This window comes from Somniosus microcephalus, chromosome 5, assembly GCF_052327205.1.
Source record: "Somniosus microcephalus isolate GS21.2 chromosome 5, FLI_Smic_1.0, whole genome shotgun sequence".
Lineage (NCBI taxonomy): Eukaryota > Metazoa > Chordata > Chondrichthyes > Squaliformes > Somniosidae > Somniosus > Somniosus microcephalus.
Genome location: NC_140991.1, coordinates 185,944,604 through 185,961,524, shown reverse-complemented (window position 1 = coordinate 185,961,524; position 16,921 = coordinate 185,944,604). Strand labels below are relative to the sequence as shown.

At 44.8% G+C, this 16,921-nt stretch overlaps 1 protein-coding gene across 1 annotated transcript in view; it reads right to left on the bottom strand.

Moving 5' to 3' along the window:
- The window catches only part of pex1 (peroxisomal biogenesis factor 1), a 76,144-nt gene that overhangs the window by 45,762 nt on the left and 13,461 nt on the right, over positions 1-16,921 (bottom strand). Inside the window, exons 4-10 of the mRNA XM_085988498.1 lie at positions 14,287-14,401; positions 11,083-11,852; positions 9,635-9,754; positions 8,629-8,752; positions 6,276-6,385; positions 3,703-3,797; positions 12-144 (exon numbers count right to left, since the gene is read on the bottom strand). Coding sequence (XP_085844624.1) covers positions 12-144; positions 3,703-3,797; positions 6,276-6,385; positions 8,629-8,752; positions 9,635-9,754; positions 11,083-11,852; positions 14,287-14,401 — 1,467 coding nt within the window. The remainder of the gene's footprint in view (positions 1-11; positions 145-3,702; positions 3,798-6,275; positions 6,386-8,628; positions 8,753-9,634; positions 9,755-11,082; positions 11,853-14,286; positions 14,402-16,921) is intronic.

The window sequence follows — 16,921 nt, the reverse complement described above, 5'->3', positions numbered from 1 at the left end:
AGGCTAGTCACCTTTATTCCTGTTAGCAGTAGTGCTCCACTTCTGAGACCCTGTGCAATAGAAGCAATTTCCCATGAAAGTGGGCGACCCAATAGGCTGAAAGAGATGTGCTCAAAAGCTGACACGGCAAGCTCACGAACCCCTCTGCAATACATTATATTTTAACATGTTTTAATGCAGTTACATAGCTAGGTTCTGGAAACAAAAAAGCACCTACTGCAGACAAACATAAACAAAACAACCCAATAAGACAATTCCAAATCAAATTCTCCACACAAAATTCACCCTTAAATGACATTGAAAAAAAATTAATACATCTTTTCAATGTAAGCAACGCAGATCCACTAGAGCATATGTACTGGAGTGCAGCACATCTGATGGAAAACCCTGAGCTGGCCTTCCTCAGACAGCTCCTCGCAGCCAGTCATTCAATAAAAATAAGAGAGTTAAATGAATGACCTCCTACTGTTGAAATATTCAAATCAAGCTTGACTTCCATACTGCAGATGAGCAATGAAGTAAAACACATAGGCCTAAAAATTCGGTTGATTTGCACCTCCCGTTAGTGCCCCGCAAAGCAACTAGCGCCTGGGCGCGGCGCCACCAACGCCTCCCGCAAAATTCAGCGGGAGGTTAGCGGCGGCGATAACCGTTAGCGCCCCGCGGCGCTGCGCCGCCGCCGATGACATCATCGCCGTGCACAGTGCCCTGCTCGTGCCCCGGCCACGATCTTTGGTAGCGCCCCGACTTACCGTCGGACACTATGTCCGACGGGGTCAGGGGAGCCTAGCTGCGGCGCAAATTAAAGGGGAGGTGCCGGGCGGCCATTTTTGTTGCTGGCCGCGTGCTAGCACCTGCCCCCTCTGTCGTCCCCAGCCTCCTCTGCAGCCCCCCGACCCCCTCCCCCCCGGTGGAGTGCTGGCTGCGCTCTGTGAGCCCGGCACTCCGATCCCGGCACTCCGATCCCTGGTGGCCCAGCTGGGCCCTGGGTCATGCTGCGTTAAGCCCCTCCCCTTTAATAAGGGGAGGAAGGCCTGCAGTACCGTGCAGCGGCATGTAGCGTCGCGATATTCACTCACAGCGCCACAAGAGGGAGGCGGGGCGCTTCCAGTAGCGCCCCGCCTCCCTCTTTGGGTGCAACCGGTGAATTTCAGGTGCAGGGGTGCTAATTTTTTCGGGGCGCGACTTGGAAGTTAGCACCCCAAAGGGGGCGCAACCCAATTTTCCCCCATAGGCTTCCCAGAGGGATAGAAAAAGAAAATCCTTCAGTGTTAGCGGTCTTCAGGTCACTGGAAGATAATTTTGAAGGCAAATAGTCATAATATAAATGAGCTTGAAGAAGTTTTTGAGGGCAGATAAATAAAAATAATTTAATACAACTGAGGTGATATATGCAAAATGTGATTGAGTAAGCTGTGCTTCTAGTGTAATGAAAGCACTTTCAATTTACTGGATATTTAAAAGATTAAAACTGGCATGCAGTGCTGTAAGTGAATGGAATCATTGATAAAGTCATTAGTTATACTGTTTGTGCAGCTAATCTGTGGAAGCACATTTTCCCAATCAGCCCCTGTATCCACAGAAGCCCAGAAAATGTTATAAGAACTGATACAGGTTCAATAAAATATTCTCATTATAATGTGGTCATCGAACTGCCAACGTGAAGTGTGCTCCCAAATATGCAGGTTACAAATCTGGAGAAGGGAAATTGATTGTGAAGGGCCTGCAGCAGCTGCTTAATTGCTGTCGGGAATGAAAAACAGCACTTGGAGCAGCAAGCAACATGTTTGCAAAATCTACAGCAGCAAATACATTAAACTTAAAAGCTTTAAAAAAGGTGCAATACTCACAAGCAACTACCATAAAACTATCTCCCAAAGCTTTCTGACTACAGCTCAGGATCTGTTTAATTATCGCTGGAAATAGCCACTGCCCTACCTGTACTGCCCTTTGTTGGTGGGCGAGAGCAAGAAATGGCAGTAGTCAGGCAGGCAGAGATGAAAATGGTGTCGGGGGCTTGATGGCATCCGCAGGCTTAACTGTATCCTTTGACCTCAATTTGCAAATATTTATGCGCCTCCCGTCGGTTTCCAACAGGAGCTCCAACTGCTAGAATGGAAGTCCACCCAAAAAACGGGACAGACAGCTTGCTCGGCACTTAGACCAGTCATCTAATTTCAGTACTGCTTTCTCCCCTTTTTAGGCACACGAAAATCATCCCATTTGTATTATTCTGCTACTATAGTGCTGGTGTGTGCCCTTTTATGGCTATATAAAGGTCATGGCACTACATTCATGAAATCAATTGGATGCTGATTAAAGATGGCTTTTTAAAAAGGTATGATTGCTAAAGTTAATTAGAAGCTACTTTACAAACATTCAGACTCCTGGATCAATAAGGCATTTTCTATTGCTGGGCAAGTTTTTCTAGATTGCAAAGGTGAAGGGCAACATGGGTTAGTAGTACTGGAGGGATATCCTGGGGTCTGAGAGCAGGCTGGTGGGTGTGGAAGGAGCAGAAGGACATTGAGTTCTGGAAGTACTGCACACTTTGCTCCTCGGAGCAGCAGATATTTCCAGGGTCTGGAAGTGGTATATTGCGAGTGTGGAAGTGGTAAGAGGGTGGTTTTGGGGTGTGGAAATGTTGGGAAAGGGTGGCAGGGTCTGGGAGCACTGGTCTCTGAGCAATGGGAGGGGGCTGGTGTGGAAGCAGCAGTGTTGGCTTTAGTACATCAGGGAAGGTGGTGCATGCGTGTAAAAATATCAAGACCATTGAAAAGGGTGATGATTGCATGGGGAGAGATTTTAGGGTTTGTGAGGATTGAGGAGTTTTGGACCTGGAATTATTGAGGAAGATCTGGGATGTAGCAATGTTTGAGGGAGCTGGGTTCGGATAGTAATTTGGGGGGAAAAGAAGCCAGACTATAACCATTCTGGAGTTTCCCCGTCCCAACCCTTTAAGTTTTACCATATGCTTTCCTGCCACTGAGATAGAAAGAGTTAGTGCAATTATACTTATTATTATAGTATTGACTATATGTCTGCAATTCGAGTATAAGCACACAAAGTGCTCATAACTAAAACACAGCTTAGTGCCAAAATACCCCTGTCTCACCCCAGAAAAGTGCTGTGACCTGGGAATTGGCTTGTTGTTCTTTAAAGCACTGACTAGGCTTTTACTATTGGGGCCAGTCTCCAGCAGGAGGTTGTGGAAGTGGGGTTGTAAAGGGGGAAAAAGGCACTTGGTTGGTGGCCGGGGGTAGGGGTTAGGAGCAGGAAATACAGCAGGAGGAACTGTTAAGCGAGAGGCCTGATTTTTGCAGGCATTAGGTGGGTGGCACTGTGAAGATATGTGCCACCTACTTTGGAGATAGAACAGGGAGGATTCATTCTGAAGTATAACATATAGCAAGTTTAAGTGTGACAGACATGACAGAACTGGCAACATATTAGAAAGGTTACACTTATACAAACTGCAGAAGACATTTCTTTCAAAAAAAGAAATAAAGTTGCAACATTGGAAGATAAATTCTACAACTTAACGCCAAAGCAGTGAGCAAATTTGGACACTGAAAATAATTTTCAACTGTTGGCATCAACGCAAAAAGATTACTTTCATTTCCAAGAGCCATTGCCCTAAAGCTCCACAGTAGTTTTATATACACAAGAAGATTACTGTATAAATAAGAATCATTTTCTTACCCCAAACAGCTCAATTTGTAAAATGGCAGAATTTGGTCAATATCATCCACAGTCTTTACTACATTGGAGTCTATTATTGGAGGATGCATAACCACCTTTGCAGAAAGCAGCACAACAGTTAGTCATTCCACTGAATTGTAAAAAAGATATAATTTAAGTGTGACAATAAATAACAATGCATCTAAAGTGATAAAACATTTTGTAAATCTTAATTTTTTAGTGTACAATAAATGTGATAATTAATACAAAATTACAAGTTAAAAAAGAACCATAGATATCTTACAACTACCAAATGATATGGCAAGATAATATTTACACAATACAGTGAATAATACAGTAATGTCAGAATAATGAAGAACAACTTGCACTTATAGGGCACCTTTAATGTAGTAAAATGTCCCATGGCGCTTCACAGGAGCATTATCAAACAAAATTTGACACAAGAAATATTAGGACAGGTGACCAAAAGAGGCAGGTTTTAAGGAACGTCTTAAAGGAGGAACACTTGAATGATCTTCACAGGCAGCCATCAGATGGAGAATTAACAACAATGCACAGTTTTAAGTTAATACCTTGTTCATGCAGAATGCCAATACCATAATCTCAACTATGCGTAGGCAGATTAGTAGAGCCGTCTCATTTATACCAATACTAGCTGAAGTGCCCGGCGGTGCCGAGGGGATTTTTGAGGGAATGTTGTTGTTGGAAGAGAGAGAGCGAGCGACCGGGGGGGGGGGGGGGGGAAAGAGAGCGGGCGAGCGACCCGGGGGGGAAGAGAGCGGGCGAGCGACCGGGGGGGGGACGAGAGCGGGCGAGCGACCGGGGGGGGGGGGGGGTAGAGAGTGGGCGAGCGACCGGGGGGGGGGGGGGGAAAGAGAGCGGGCGAGCGACCGGGGGGGGGGGGAAAGAGAGCGGGCGAGCGACCGGGGGGGGGGGGGGGGGAAGAGAGCGGGCGAGCGACCGGGGGGGGGGGGAAAGAGAGCGGGCGAGCGACCGGGGGGGGGGGGGGGGGGGGGGAGAGGGAGAGAGAGCGGGCGAGCGACCGGGGGGGGGGGGGGGGGGGGAGGGAGAGAGAGCGGGCGAGCGACCGGGGGGGGGGGGGGAAAAGAGAGCGGGCGAGGGACCGGGGGGGGAAGAGAGCGGGCGAGCGACCGGGGGGGAAGAGAGAGGGCGAGCGACCGGGGGGGGAAGAGAGAGGGCGAGCGACCGGGGGGGGGAAGAGAGAGGGCGAGCGACCGGGGGGGAAGAGAGAGAGCGAGCGACTGGGGGGGGGGGGGGGGGGAAAGAGAGAGAGCAAGCGACTGGGGGGGGAAGAGAGAGAGCGAGCGACTGGGGGGGGAAGAGAGAGAGCGAGAGCGAGCGACTGGGGGGGAAGAGAGAGAGCGAGAGCGAGCGACTGGGGGGGAAGAGAGAGAGCGAGAGCGAGCGACTGGGGGGGAAGAGAGAGAGCGAGCGACTGGGGGGGAAGAGAGAGAGCGAGCGACTGGGGGGGAGGGGGAGAATGGGGGGAGGGGAAGGAAGGGGAGAGGGGAGGGGAAGGAAGGGGAGAGGGGAGGGGAGGGGTGGGTGTGGGGGGAGAAAGGGAGGGGGGGAGCTAGCAGACCCGATGGCTCCGCGGAGCTCCGTGCCGCCCCACGCACTGACATGGCTCAGCCCGAGCCCCGCCCTCCCGAGCACCGGCCTCCGGAGCCCCGCCCTCCTGCTCTCCGGAGACCCGCGCGCGCGCGCCCTCTCGAGCTCCACCTTCCCGAGCCCCGCCCCCCGCCCGAGCCGGCTTCAAGACCAGATAGACGCCGCCGCGCAACCTACCGCGTGATCAGAACGATAAGGCCCGCCCACACACGCACCGATTGGTGGACCGTCAGGTCACCGAAGCGTAGGATTGGTCAATCGTCCAGTCACTCGACTGTAGGAGGGCCCGCCCGCACGCGCCAGGAACCCGCCCCCACCACGCAGCGATTGGTCGACCGTCGGGTCGCTCGACCGTACGATTGGTCGACCTCGACGTCACTCGATGCTAATGAGCGGATAATGAGCGGAATGTTGAACGTTTTTTGGATACCGCGGGCGCAATTTTTGTCTGGCCGAAACGTAAATACGCTTATGACGGTTCTGGAATCGTAAGCTTTCTTTCGATGTAACACACGTGTAGGTACACTCTATAACTTTCGAGTTTATACAATACAATACAGACAGACAGAATGACAGACAGACAGATCGACCGCTTTATATATATATAAGATAAGATACAGGGAACCATTAATACGGTTTTTGTTCCAAGTAAACAACACAATCGCCTCTGCATGCAAGTGCACAGCACAGCAGCCAGTATGAGAAGGAGCAGGTAATGAAAAGCGAAAAGGAGGTGGGTGAAAATTGTCTTGACATGCAAGTCATTGCCACCAACACTAGATCGGCATCCATCCCAAACAGCGCCAGTAGGTGGGTTTGATTTACACTGGGTGCAATATGTAATAACATTAGGTTCTAGCATCAAATAAATGTGACCTCCATTTAGCATTATAGAAGTATAATTAACAATGGTTTATAATTTGAGGCTACAGTATATTTACCTGTATATCAATCTCTTTAACCAAAGAGGGATACAACAAAAAACATTCATTCCCTTCAGTTTTTGACTTTCCTACAAGTTGTTCTATAAACAACATAAACTCGATCTCTCCTGCAACACAAAATAATAGATTTAGTATCAACTAAATACTACCTTTTGTATCAACACCAAATGAAAAATCATGCTTCTAAAAATTCACAATGGGCCCTGAATTTGCAGTTGGTATGACTGCGTACAAGTACAAGTACAAAGTCATACCGCCTTTGAAATTGACCGCAAGTACAGGATTTCTGCAAAATCCCGAACTTACGATCGGTCAAGTTCCGAATAGAAAGATGATCCGCTGCGACTTTCAAATCCTCATCGCTGGCGAAAAGTTGGGCTAATTTCCAGCATAACTGATGCCCACTAACTGCACATCAATTACGCTGGAAAACTTTACGGCTGGTGAAAACACAGGTGCGTGTCTGCACAGTGTAAGAGAGGTTGGAGGGGATGAGAAAATTGCAATTTCAGGGCCATAATAATTAAAAACAAACACATAAAAGAACAAACCAGGCAGCTGTAAAGGCTCAGTCTGAATGCTGAGATCATTTTAATTTTTTTTAATCTTGCAGAATCAATCTTCTCATTTCAAAATTGAGTATCAACCAAAAAACTGTATTGCCAGTTTTAAAAACTCTATCCATCTACTTTCATTGACAAAAGGGTTTGGTCATCACAATTCTGAGGTGATAAGGGTTTTGCGTTCGTCAGGTAATTTACAGATACAGGTAGACTACCCTTTATCCGGACTTCCGAAAACCGAAACCCTCTAAAAACCGAAGGTTTTCTCGGTCAGCGTAAGTCCAGCGTAAGTCGTGCGCACGACCCCCCGCGGACCCCCGCCGGCCCCGACCGTAAGTCGGCGGGGGTCGGCGCCGGCGGGGGTCCGCGGGGGGGTCGGCGCGGGGGTCGGGGCCGGCGAGGGTCCGCGGGGGTCGGGGCCGGCGGGGGTCCACGGGGGGGTCGGCGGGGGTCCGTGCGCACGACTTACGCTGCGCGTCAGCGTAAGTCGTGCGCACGACCCCCCGCCGACCCACCTTCCGAAATCCGAAATTCTCCGAAAACCGAAACACGGCTGGTCCCAAGGTTTTCGGATAAAGGATAGTCTACCTGTATATGGAAATGTATTGATGTAAGCTTGCAAGAAAGGCTGGATTCCAATTGATCTGTATCTTCCTTTCAAGCATATTAGTCCAACGGGGCTTTCTATGTTTCCTGATTGGCTAGTGAAAGGAGCACTGCCCCACGTGATCCCAGGTATGCTAACACACAACGGTACGCCCCTGGGATCCGTGGGCCACTACGCAGTGCACAACTCCGCAGCATTTCAAAGTTTTCGTTTGGGGCTTCGCACCAAGGAAGTGCTGATTTCGTTCGGAAGTCGGCAGCGTACTCCTTAGCTATGCCGCCAACCGCAATTTCAGGGCCATTACATTCTGAAAATCTTCATGAACACACCTAAACCGTAAAACTTTCAGAGAAAAATCAAAAGAAAACAAAAAAGTAGCTTTGCAACTTCTTGGCAGTCAATGAGTATGCCAACTCTTATGTATACTTATTATTTCATGTTTTTGCTATTAATTTTTTGTTTCTTTTAAAAAGAGATAAACTGCAAACACAATCAAAAATTTGACAAAAAATGCTCACAAGCAACAAGCAAAATTCGATCATATAACAAAGTTGCAAATGGGAATTGTTTGTCAGCTGGATATTGGAAAATACACAGAAACCCATCACCACATTTGAAAGTTTCCAAACCAACATGATTAACAGTGTCCTCAAATACTGCTGATCTGCAGACTCGGATATTAGATTGCTCAGCATGCCAGAGAGAGTTGACTTGCATCTAATCTTCCATCATGAAGCATGTCATCTTGACCCCCCAAAAAGATCCTACTTATCTCGCACTTCAAAAAGGATGGTCAGAAAAATTTTAAGTAATACAAGACTATAAAATGTATAGTCTGTGCTTAATACAAGGTGATTTTGTTGCAATCCAAAATAATTGTTTTGCAGCACATCCAATGTATAAATAATCCTGTGAATCATGGGACATTATGATCAGCAGTAATAACAACCGCAATAACTTTAGGTCAATCATTCGATTCTATCAATAGCATTCAGTATTCAAATAAACCATCATAAACAGCAACTCAGATTATTTTTCACTGTTACAGTAGCATGTTTTCCTACTAGCCAATTACTACTAGAAGATGACTACTACTAGAAGATTAATGTAATTAGTACAAAAGTAATTTGCAAACTCACGAGAACCCCAAATTAACGCAGGGCCAACATTCATCACTTACGTTCAGCAATCGGTATTTGTACAAGAGTTGATAATGCTGCAAAAAATGGCAAATCCTCAGAGCTCACAACACTTAGCCAGGAAAGGAAGGAGGATTTAATATCATCTTCTTTAATTTCCTGCGGCTGAATGAGAGGAAAATATTTATTTTTGAACCCACAGGTTTCTAAAGAGTATATTTGAATACTAAAACTCAAAAGTTAAATAATTAATTTTAATTTGTAGTATTTTGTTGAATATACAGAACCTTTTTAAAGTATGTTAACTTTACTGACGTGCTTCAGAAATATTGCAATTTAAGACTAAAACCCTACAAACGTCTTAACCTTGGGCATTTATCTGAATTATACATGAAATATCTGAAATGTACATGCGCCTTTTTAAAATAATTTTTTTAACTCAAAATAAGTTAGCTGGTTTTCCCAATCAGACTCATTATCTGTACTTTATTCCCAAGGTTACTCACTGCAACATGTCTTCATGTTTTATCTTTTAGTCTCAGTTCCCACCTCACCTGCAAAGCTTTCATAATTGCCAGAAGAGGAACCATCTAACATTTTGGGCTACTTACAAAATAGACAATGCATTGCAAAGTAAATGCAGCCTTAGCTGAACATCCAAAAAAGAAACAAATTCACAATTCAACAGAGCAAAGCGACACAAACCTACATAAAAATGGCTTAATCTGGTTTTGTATATAGACCTACCAGCAATTGAGATTGAGATTATAATTTTGGTTATAATGCAGTGATAATATGCATGAAATATACTTAATTTTCTTTTCAAAAAGTCGCTTGTAGGTAACCGGGCTGTAAATTCCTCAGTGAGGGAAGGTATCCAATGCTCTTAGTACTGGCTCAAGAATAGAAACAGCAGGGTCCTGGGAGTAGGTCATCATCTTGCCCTCTCACTTGGCCAATGAGGTGGATGGAAGAAGCAGATTGCATTTTTCTCTCTAGTAAGAAGTAAAATACTTATTTTTTTCTTTGGTACATGACAACACTCACCAGTGTTTGTAAGGGTTGCAACTGAATACTGGTCGGAAGGAAAGGATCTAATTTTAATGAATTTATCCTGACTGCAGCAGATGCTTCCACGTTCAACTTCTTTCTCAATCTATCTGGAATCTGACAAGAAACTGATAGTTAAACAAACAGCAAAATGTTGCAGTGTATCATTATAGTTGGTAATTATTTCCTTTATATAATCTGTAACATACTCATTTTAAAGGCCATTATACAACCGACAACTTTCATTCAATTGATTGATGGTGGTTTTCCCATTTCCACTTCTGTATTACGTGATTGGTATATTCTAGTTCAGAATGTTCAAGTTCCAAATGTCCTCAGGGGCTTTCCAGAGGAGCCACTTTATGTAATTGAAGTATTATACAACCAAACTTATCTTTGGAGTATACTTATAATGCCAAATATTCTGGAAAAAGAGCCATAGAACATTTCATAATAGAATGTATTTTCTGAACAAGTATATTTATATAATTTTAAACTCTAAATTTAGCAGTTCAATGCCATCTCTAATGCCGATTCATGTAGCAGCTGTGACTGACATTGGAACTCAGTAATTCAGATAGATTTGCAGGGCCAGTTCCAAAAATCAACACCCCGTCTTGGGGGAGAGAGTGGGGAAAGAGACGATATAAAGTATTTGCATTTGTATACCATCGCATGTCAAAACATCTCAAATGCCTCACACAACAAATTATTTTTGAAATGCAGTAACTTATGTTGGCAAATGCAGCACAATTTAGTACCAACAATGGGACAAATGACTTTTGATGGTACTGAATGAGGAATGATGGTCAGGGCATCAAAACTCTGCACTCCTCTTCAGAAAGTGCCACGGGACCTCTTAGCAGCTTTCTCATCAACTGAACAGGCGAGTGCACCCAAAGGACAGGATATCTAACAATGCAGCTCTCTCTGATTACTGCACTAAATTATTAACTCAAATGCTGGGGTGGGGTTCAAATCCACAACCTTTGATCCAAAAAGGAACAGTGCTGCCAACAGAGCCAAGATGACACAAAAAGTTAATCTTTTGTCATGTAACAGACTGCAGCATTAATGATATTCATGAGGTCTGTGGACAAGACCGTCCTGTCCTGTGCTTTATAGAAGACCATATGGAGCAAAGAAGCCAACAAGAATAAAAAAGGGGAAGTTATTACAATTTAAATAACAATTAATTTGCTAACCAAATAGTGGTAATTTGAGAAAATGAAATTAATGTTGTACTAATCATATTTATTTACATAAAACCCGTAAGGTTTTATAGCCATAATGCACAAAGTAAAGCTTTTTATAAAACAGAATTATTCCAAAGCTACTTTACTAAGTACATTACTAAATAGAATGCCTATTTAAGCAGTGTTTGGTAAATCCAGGCACAAACTGATGCACACATTGTAACACAATTCTCAACATACAATACTAACCCAAACTTTTCCACTGTGAAAACCTGTGGACTTAGTACATTTTAAATATTCACACCCATGAGTGATTATTTTAACTATGCAGGACTCATTTTCTTCTGTTTTGCCAACTCTGGTTCTTGTGTCACTTCCATCACAGGCTACATTTTTCTTCTCGGATTGTAGATCTTGCTTGGATATTTCTTTTTGTTGTCTATATGACAAAAGCTTTGTCAGTTTCCCATAAATAATCTGTGTATCACTGCTGTTCAGCATAAGCACATCCTGATGCCAAGGAAAGATATGAACTGTATCAGGCTGCCTTTGGTTCCATGGTATTGAGCTGTGTTCTTCTAAATTATAAGGAAATTTCTTAGAGACTCTGAATATTGAGTCTATTTCAAAGGACTTGGAAACAGTGTTTAAAAAAGTGTCTATGCCAAAAATTTTGGAAGGAAGCTGTTCTGGGACATCTGAATTTACAGAGAATATATTTTTTATCAAATGCCATATATCTGACATGATGCTTTTGTTGGAAAAGTCTTGATTTTCCTTTACATGTTGTTCATTCATTCCATGTTGATCATACAGTCTCTTGGAAGGATACTCAACCCTAGGCTTCACTAGTTTATTATGCATTTTGTTACTGTCCAAGTTAAGCTCTTTATTTAAAATACTGCTTTCAACACAGGAAGCAGTTAAAGAATTTCTTTCAATTTGCCGCAGTTTAGGTGACACAATGAGTTCAGTGAAGGGCTCTAACCTTCCATATGCAGCAGCAGGTGTTAGGGAACCTAGACCAGAAAAAGATATATAATTGATGTGAAAGAAAGAACATGCATTTATATAGCACCTTTCATGACCTCAGGACATCCTAAAGCCAAGTACTTTTGAAGTGCAGTCACTGTTGAAATGTAAAAAATGCAGCAGCCAATTGCGCACAGCAAGGTCCCACAAATAGCAATGCAATAATGACCAGACAATCAGTTTTTAGTGGCGTTGGTTGAAGGATGAATATTGGCCAGGATATCGGGGAGAACTTCCCTGCTCTTCTTCGAAATAGTGCCATAGAATCTTTTACATCCACCCGAGGGGGAAGACGGGGCCTTGGTTTAATGTCTCATCAGAAAGATGGCACCTCCGACAGTGCAGCACTCCCTCAGCACTGCACTGGAGTGTTAGCCTAGATGTTGTGCTCAATTCTCTGGAGTGGGACTTGAACCCACAACCTTCTGACTCAGAGGCGAGTGTTACCACGGAGTATGTTTCAAAGCAATTATGCGCTCAGCGTGTTACATCTTTACCTTTAATCACTCATACTCTAAAAACACAATCATTTTTTTCCACATAGGAGTAATCCAGATGCTGAATGAAGGCAGTTACCTCCACTTATATCTGACTCAGACGAGTTTAAACCCATCCTGTGCCTTCCAATTGAATGTGCTCTATAGCTGATCGAGAAAAAATCCACAACAATGACCCAAAGAGATCAACCCACCAGCTGTCTTTTCTCTCTGGGGAAACAGCTGGCCTCTGTTGTACCATTATATGCAGATGCTGAACACAGAAAACTAAGCAATCCAAATCCTACCACTGCAGCTCCAATGTGCAGTACCATCATCTTTCAAGTGACCGCACTTAATATAAGTTCCATTTTTGTCTGTTGATCTAGATCCTCCCTTCAGGGAAGGATGACAGACATGGTTTTTTTGAGACGAGTGCAACTTTCTGAAAGCAAGCTGATATCACATTATGGCAACAAAGCATTGAAAAGTGGTTTGGGGGTGGAGGGGTGCATAGATCTTTAAAAAGGGTACAAAAAGTCAGCCTTCCCCACCACTAACCAACCCCCCCCCACCAAAAAAAAAGGAAGCTCCCTCTAACCTTTAATAGAGAGCCAACAAATTAATGTTTCTGGTAAAGTGAAAATGGAATATATTCCAGTTCTGGGCACCACACTTTAGGAAGGACTTGAAGGCTTTGGAGAGGGTAAAGAGATTTACTAGAATGGTTCCAGGGATGAGGGACTTCAGTTACGTGGATAGACTGGAGAAGCTGGAGTTGTTCTCCTTGGAGCAGAGAAGACTAAGAGGAGATTTGATAGAGGTGTTTATTTACTCTATCTAAATCCTTCATGATTTTAAAGAGAAACTGTTTCCAATGGCTGAAGGGTCAATAACAAGAGGGCACAGATTTAAGGCAATTGGTTTAAGAACCAGAGGCGACATGCGAAAAATCTTTTTTACACAATGGTGAGGATTTGGAATGCACTGCCTGATAGGGTGGTGGATACAGATTCAATAGTAGCTGCGAAAAGGGAATTGGATAATTATCTAAAGGAGAAAAAATTGCAGGGATATGGTGAAAGAGCGGGGGAGTGGGACTAACTGGATTGCTCTTCGAAAGAGCCAACGCAGACTTGATGAGCCAAATAGCCTCCTTCTGTACGGGCTATTCTATGATTCTATAATATCCAATTGCAAACTCTCTGTTCAATGACAGGATTACTAGCCACTTATGATTGTCAATTGCAGCCAACCTCCCATTTACCTGTGACCCTCGGCGGACTTCTTGTTGCATATCTCTAAGCATTTTATTTGTTGTCTTCCCAGTCAAAGAATTACTGTAGTGCTTTTCCTTCACCAGCAAAAGAATACTTTTAGGAGGCAGGGCTATCCTAGCTTCCATATAACAGCTGGGATGGCCCTATTAAAATATTATTGATGCGATAATTCTTTTCTTCTCCTTGTAGAAAATGCTTGGCCTCCACCTGGCAACAGCTCACAATGACATAATTGAAATCAGGAGCTTAGTGTGGGACTCAAGGGTGCAGACCCATGTCCCATCATTCTGTACTACAGCTTGTTATAGCATTCCTAAAATTGGCCCTTCATCTCTGAACCATGCCTTGCTCCTCTGTGCAATTCTGCCATACTCCAAGCCATTTGTTTAGGCCCTCAATTTCTACCCCATTCCTGGCCATTTCTTAGGCCCTAGCTTTAGGCCCATCTCCCATTTCTAATTCACTCCCAAAAATTTGTTTAGGCCTTGCTCCCAGGAAAATACCTTCTGACCCTGCAAAGCATAAACCTACTGCAAGCAAGGCCACGGAAGATCTGCTTTTTCATTGTAACTCCTATCAATGTACCAGCTACTTGGAGATAATGTGCATGAATATAAATAATGAAGCAACACCATTATTCATTGATTTACTTTCAACTTACTTACCAACTTCAATATATATCACAGTATGTTTCTCTACCCATATTGGAAATACTCCTCCCGGAAAGACTATTCTGATCTGGTCCATAATATGTCTTTCAAGTGATGCACTATGGAGCTCCTACAAAATAAATTTACATGATAAACTGAGTCCAGGATTAATATCTGTACATTACTTGACTGTAATCAGTCATCATATGTTAAAAAAATAAACCCAGCCAGATAGTCTATTTTGTAGAAAACAGTACCAATATGAATAATAGTTCACCGAGACCAAGGGGATCGCACCTGGAGGGAGCACAGCGAGAGCGGAGCAGTCCCGAGCGGCAGGAGCCTGAAACTGGAAGGAGCGCACCTGGAGGGAGCACAGCGAGAGCGGAGCAGTCCCGAGCGGCAGGAGCCTGAAACTGGAAGGAGCGCACCTGAAGGGAGCACAGCGAGAGTGGAGCAGTTAAAAGGAGCATTCCCGAGTGGCAGGAGCCCGAGACCGGAAGGAGCGGACCTAGAGGGAGCACAGCGAGAGTGGAGCAGTTAAAAGGAGCATTCCCGAGTGGCAGGAGCCCGAGACCGGAAGGAGCGGACCTAGAGGGAGCACAGCGAGAGCGGAGCAGCAGCAACTCAACAGAGGCAGTTTTTGAAAAAGTGATGTCAGAGTAAAAAAAGTGACATCGGCACAAGGGAAGGAGCTGACTGGTGAGTAGCTGGGGAGTGTATTTTTTTTAAAGTTTATAAGTTTATTTCTGCTAAGTTAGTTAATAGCCTATTAAATAGAGGGAAAGAGCTGATTGGTGAGTAACTGGGGAGTGCTTTTTGTTAAGTTTTAAGTTTATTTCTGCTGGGTTAGTTCTTAGTCTATTAAATAGAGGCATAGCAGGGCAGCTTAGTCCCATGGAGTGCACACCCTGTGCAATGTGGGAAGTCCTGGACTCTTCACGTAGCCCGGATGACCACATGTGCAGGAAGTGTCGCCAGCTACAACAACTCGAGCTCTGTGTTTCGGAGCTTGAGCGGCAGTTGGAGTTACTGCGGTGCATCCGCGAGGCTGAGAGTTACGTGGATAGCACGTTTCTAGAGGTGGTCACCCTGCAGCTTAAGAGTATGCAGGCAGAGAGGGAATGGGTGACCGCCAGACAGAAGAGGACGACCAGGCAGGTAGTGCAGGAGTCCCCGGAGTGCATCGCTCTCTCCAACCAGTATTCTGTTCTGAGTGCTGGTGACAGCAATGGTTCCTCTGGGGAGTGCAGCCAGAGGGAAAAGCAATAGTAGTAGGGGATTCGATAGTTAGGGGAGCAGACAGGCGTTTGTGGCTGTAGACGTGACTCCAGGATGGTATGTTGCCTCCCCGGTGCCAGGGTCAAGGATGTCACTGAGCGGCTGCAGGACACTGAGGGGGGGAGGGTGAACAGCCAGAGGTTGTTGTCCATATCGGTACCAACGACATAGGCAGAAAGAGGGATGAGGTCCTGCAAGCAGAGTTTAGGGAGCTAGGAGAGAGATTAAAAAGCAGGGCCTCAAAGGTAGTAATCTCTGGATTACTCCCGGTGCCACGTGCTATGAGTACAGGAATAGGAGGATAGAACAGATGAATGCGTGGCTGGAGAGATGGTGCAGGAGGGCAGGTTTTAGATTTCTGAGGCATTGGGACCCTTTCTGGGGAAGGTGGGACCTGTACAAGCCGGACAGGTTACACCTCAACAGAGGCAGGACTAATATTCTCGCAGGGACGTTTGTTAGTGCTGTTGGGAAGGGTTTAAACTAACTTGGCCAGGGGATGGGCACCAGCATATAGGAATAGAAAAGAGGAATAAGATGCATAAAAGAGTGAGTGTGTTGGATAGTACTAGAGGCGGTAGTAGTAAGGAGCAGACTAAGAAAGACTACGAAAAATTCAAAAATGGGTTTAGAATGCATGTACACAAACGCACAAAGTGCGGTGAATGAGGTTGATGAGCTACAAGCAGAATTAGCTGTGTGGCAATATGATGTTGTGGCAATAACGGAAACGTGGCTTAGAAATGGTGAGGATTGGTCACTTAATATTCAAGGGTACAAGGGGTACAGAAAAGATAGGGAAGGGAAAAAGGAAGGTGTGGTGGCAGTGCTGATTAAGGAAGGTATTGTAGTGTTGGAAAGAGGGAGGATGTTCTTGAGGGGACAAGGACAGAATCCATTTGGTTAGAGTTGAGGAGCAAAAAGGATATGATCACACTATTGGGGGTATTCTAAAGGCTTCCAAATAGTGAGGGGGAGGTAGAGGAGCTAATCTGCAGGGAAATCGCACAGATATGCAAGAGCTATAGAATGGTGATATTGGGGGACTTTAATTACCCAAATATCGATTGGGATAATGCGAGGGTAAAGGGAAAGGAGGGGGAAGAATTTCTGAAATGTGCTCATGAGAATTTCCATAACCAATAGGTTCTTGGCCGAACTAGGAAGGAGGCATTGCTGGATCTGGCGCTGGGGAATGAGGTGGGCCAGTTCGACCAAGTGTCTGTGGGAGAACACTTGGGTACGAGTGATCATCGTATCATAAGATTTAGATTAGCAATGGAGAGGAGCAAGGAACAATCTAGAGTGGAACTTCTAAACTGGAATAGGGCTAACTTCATTGGGATGCGAAAGGATCTAGCCAGGGTAA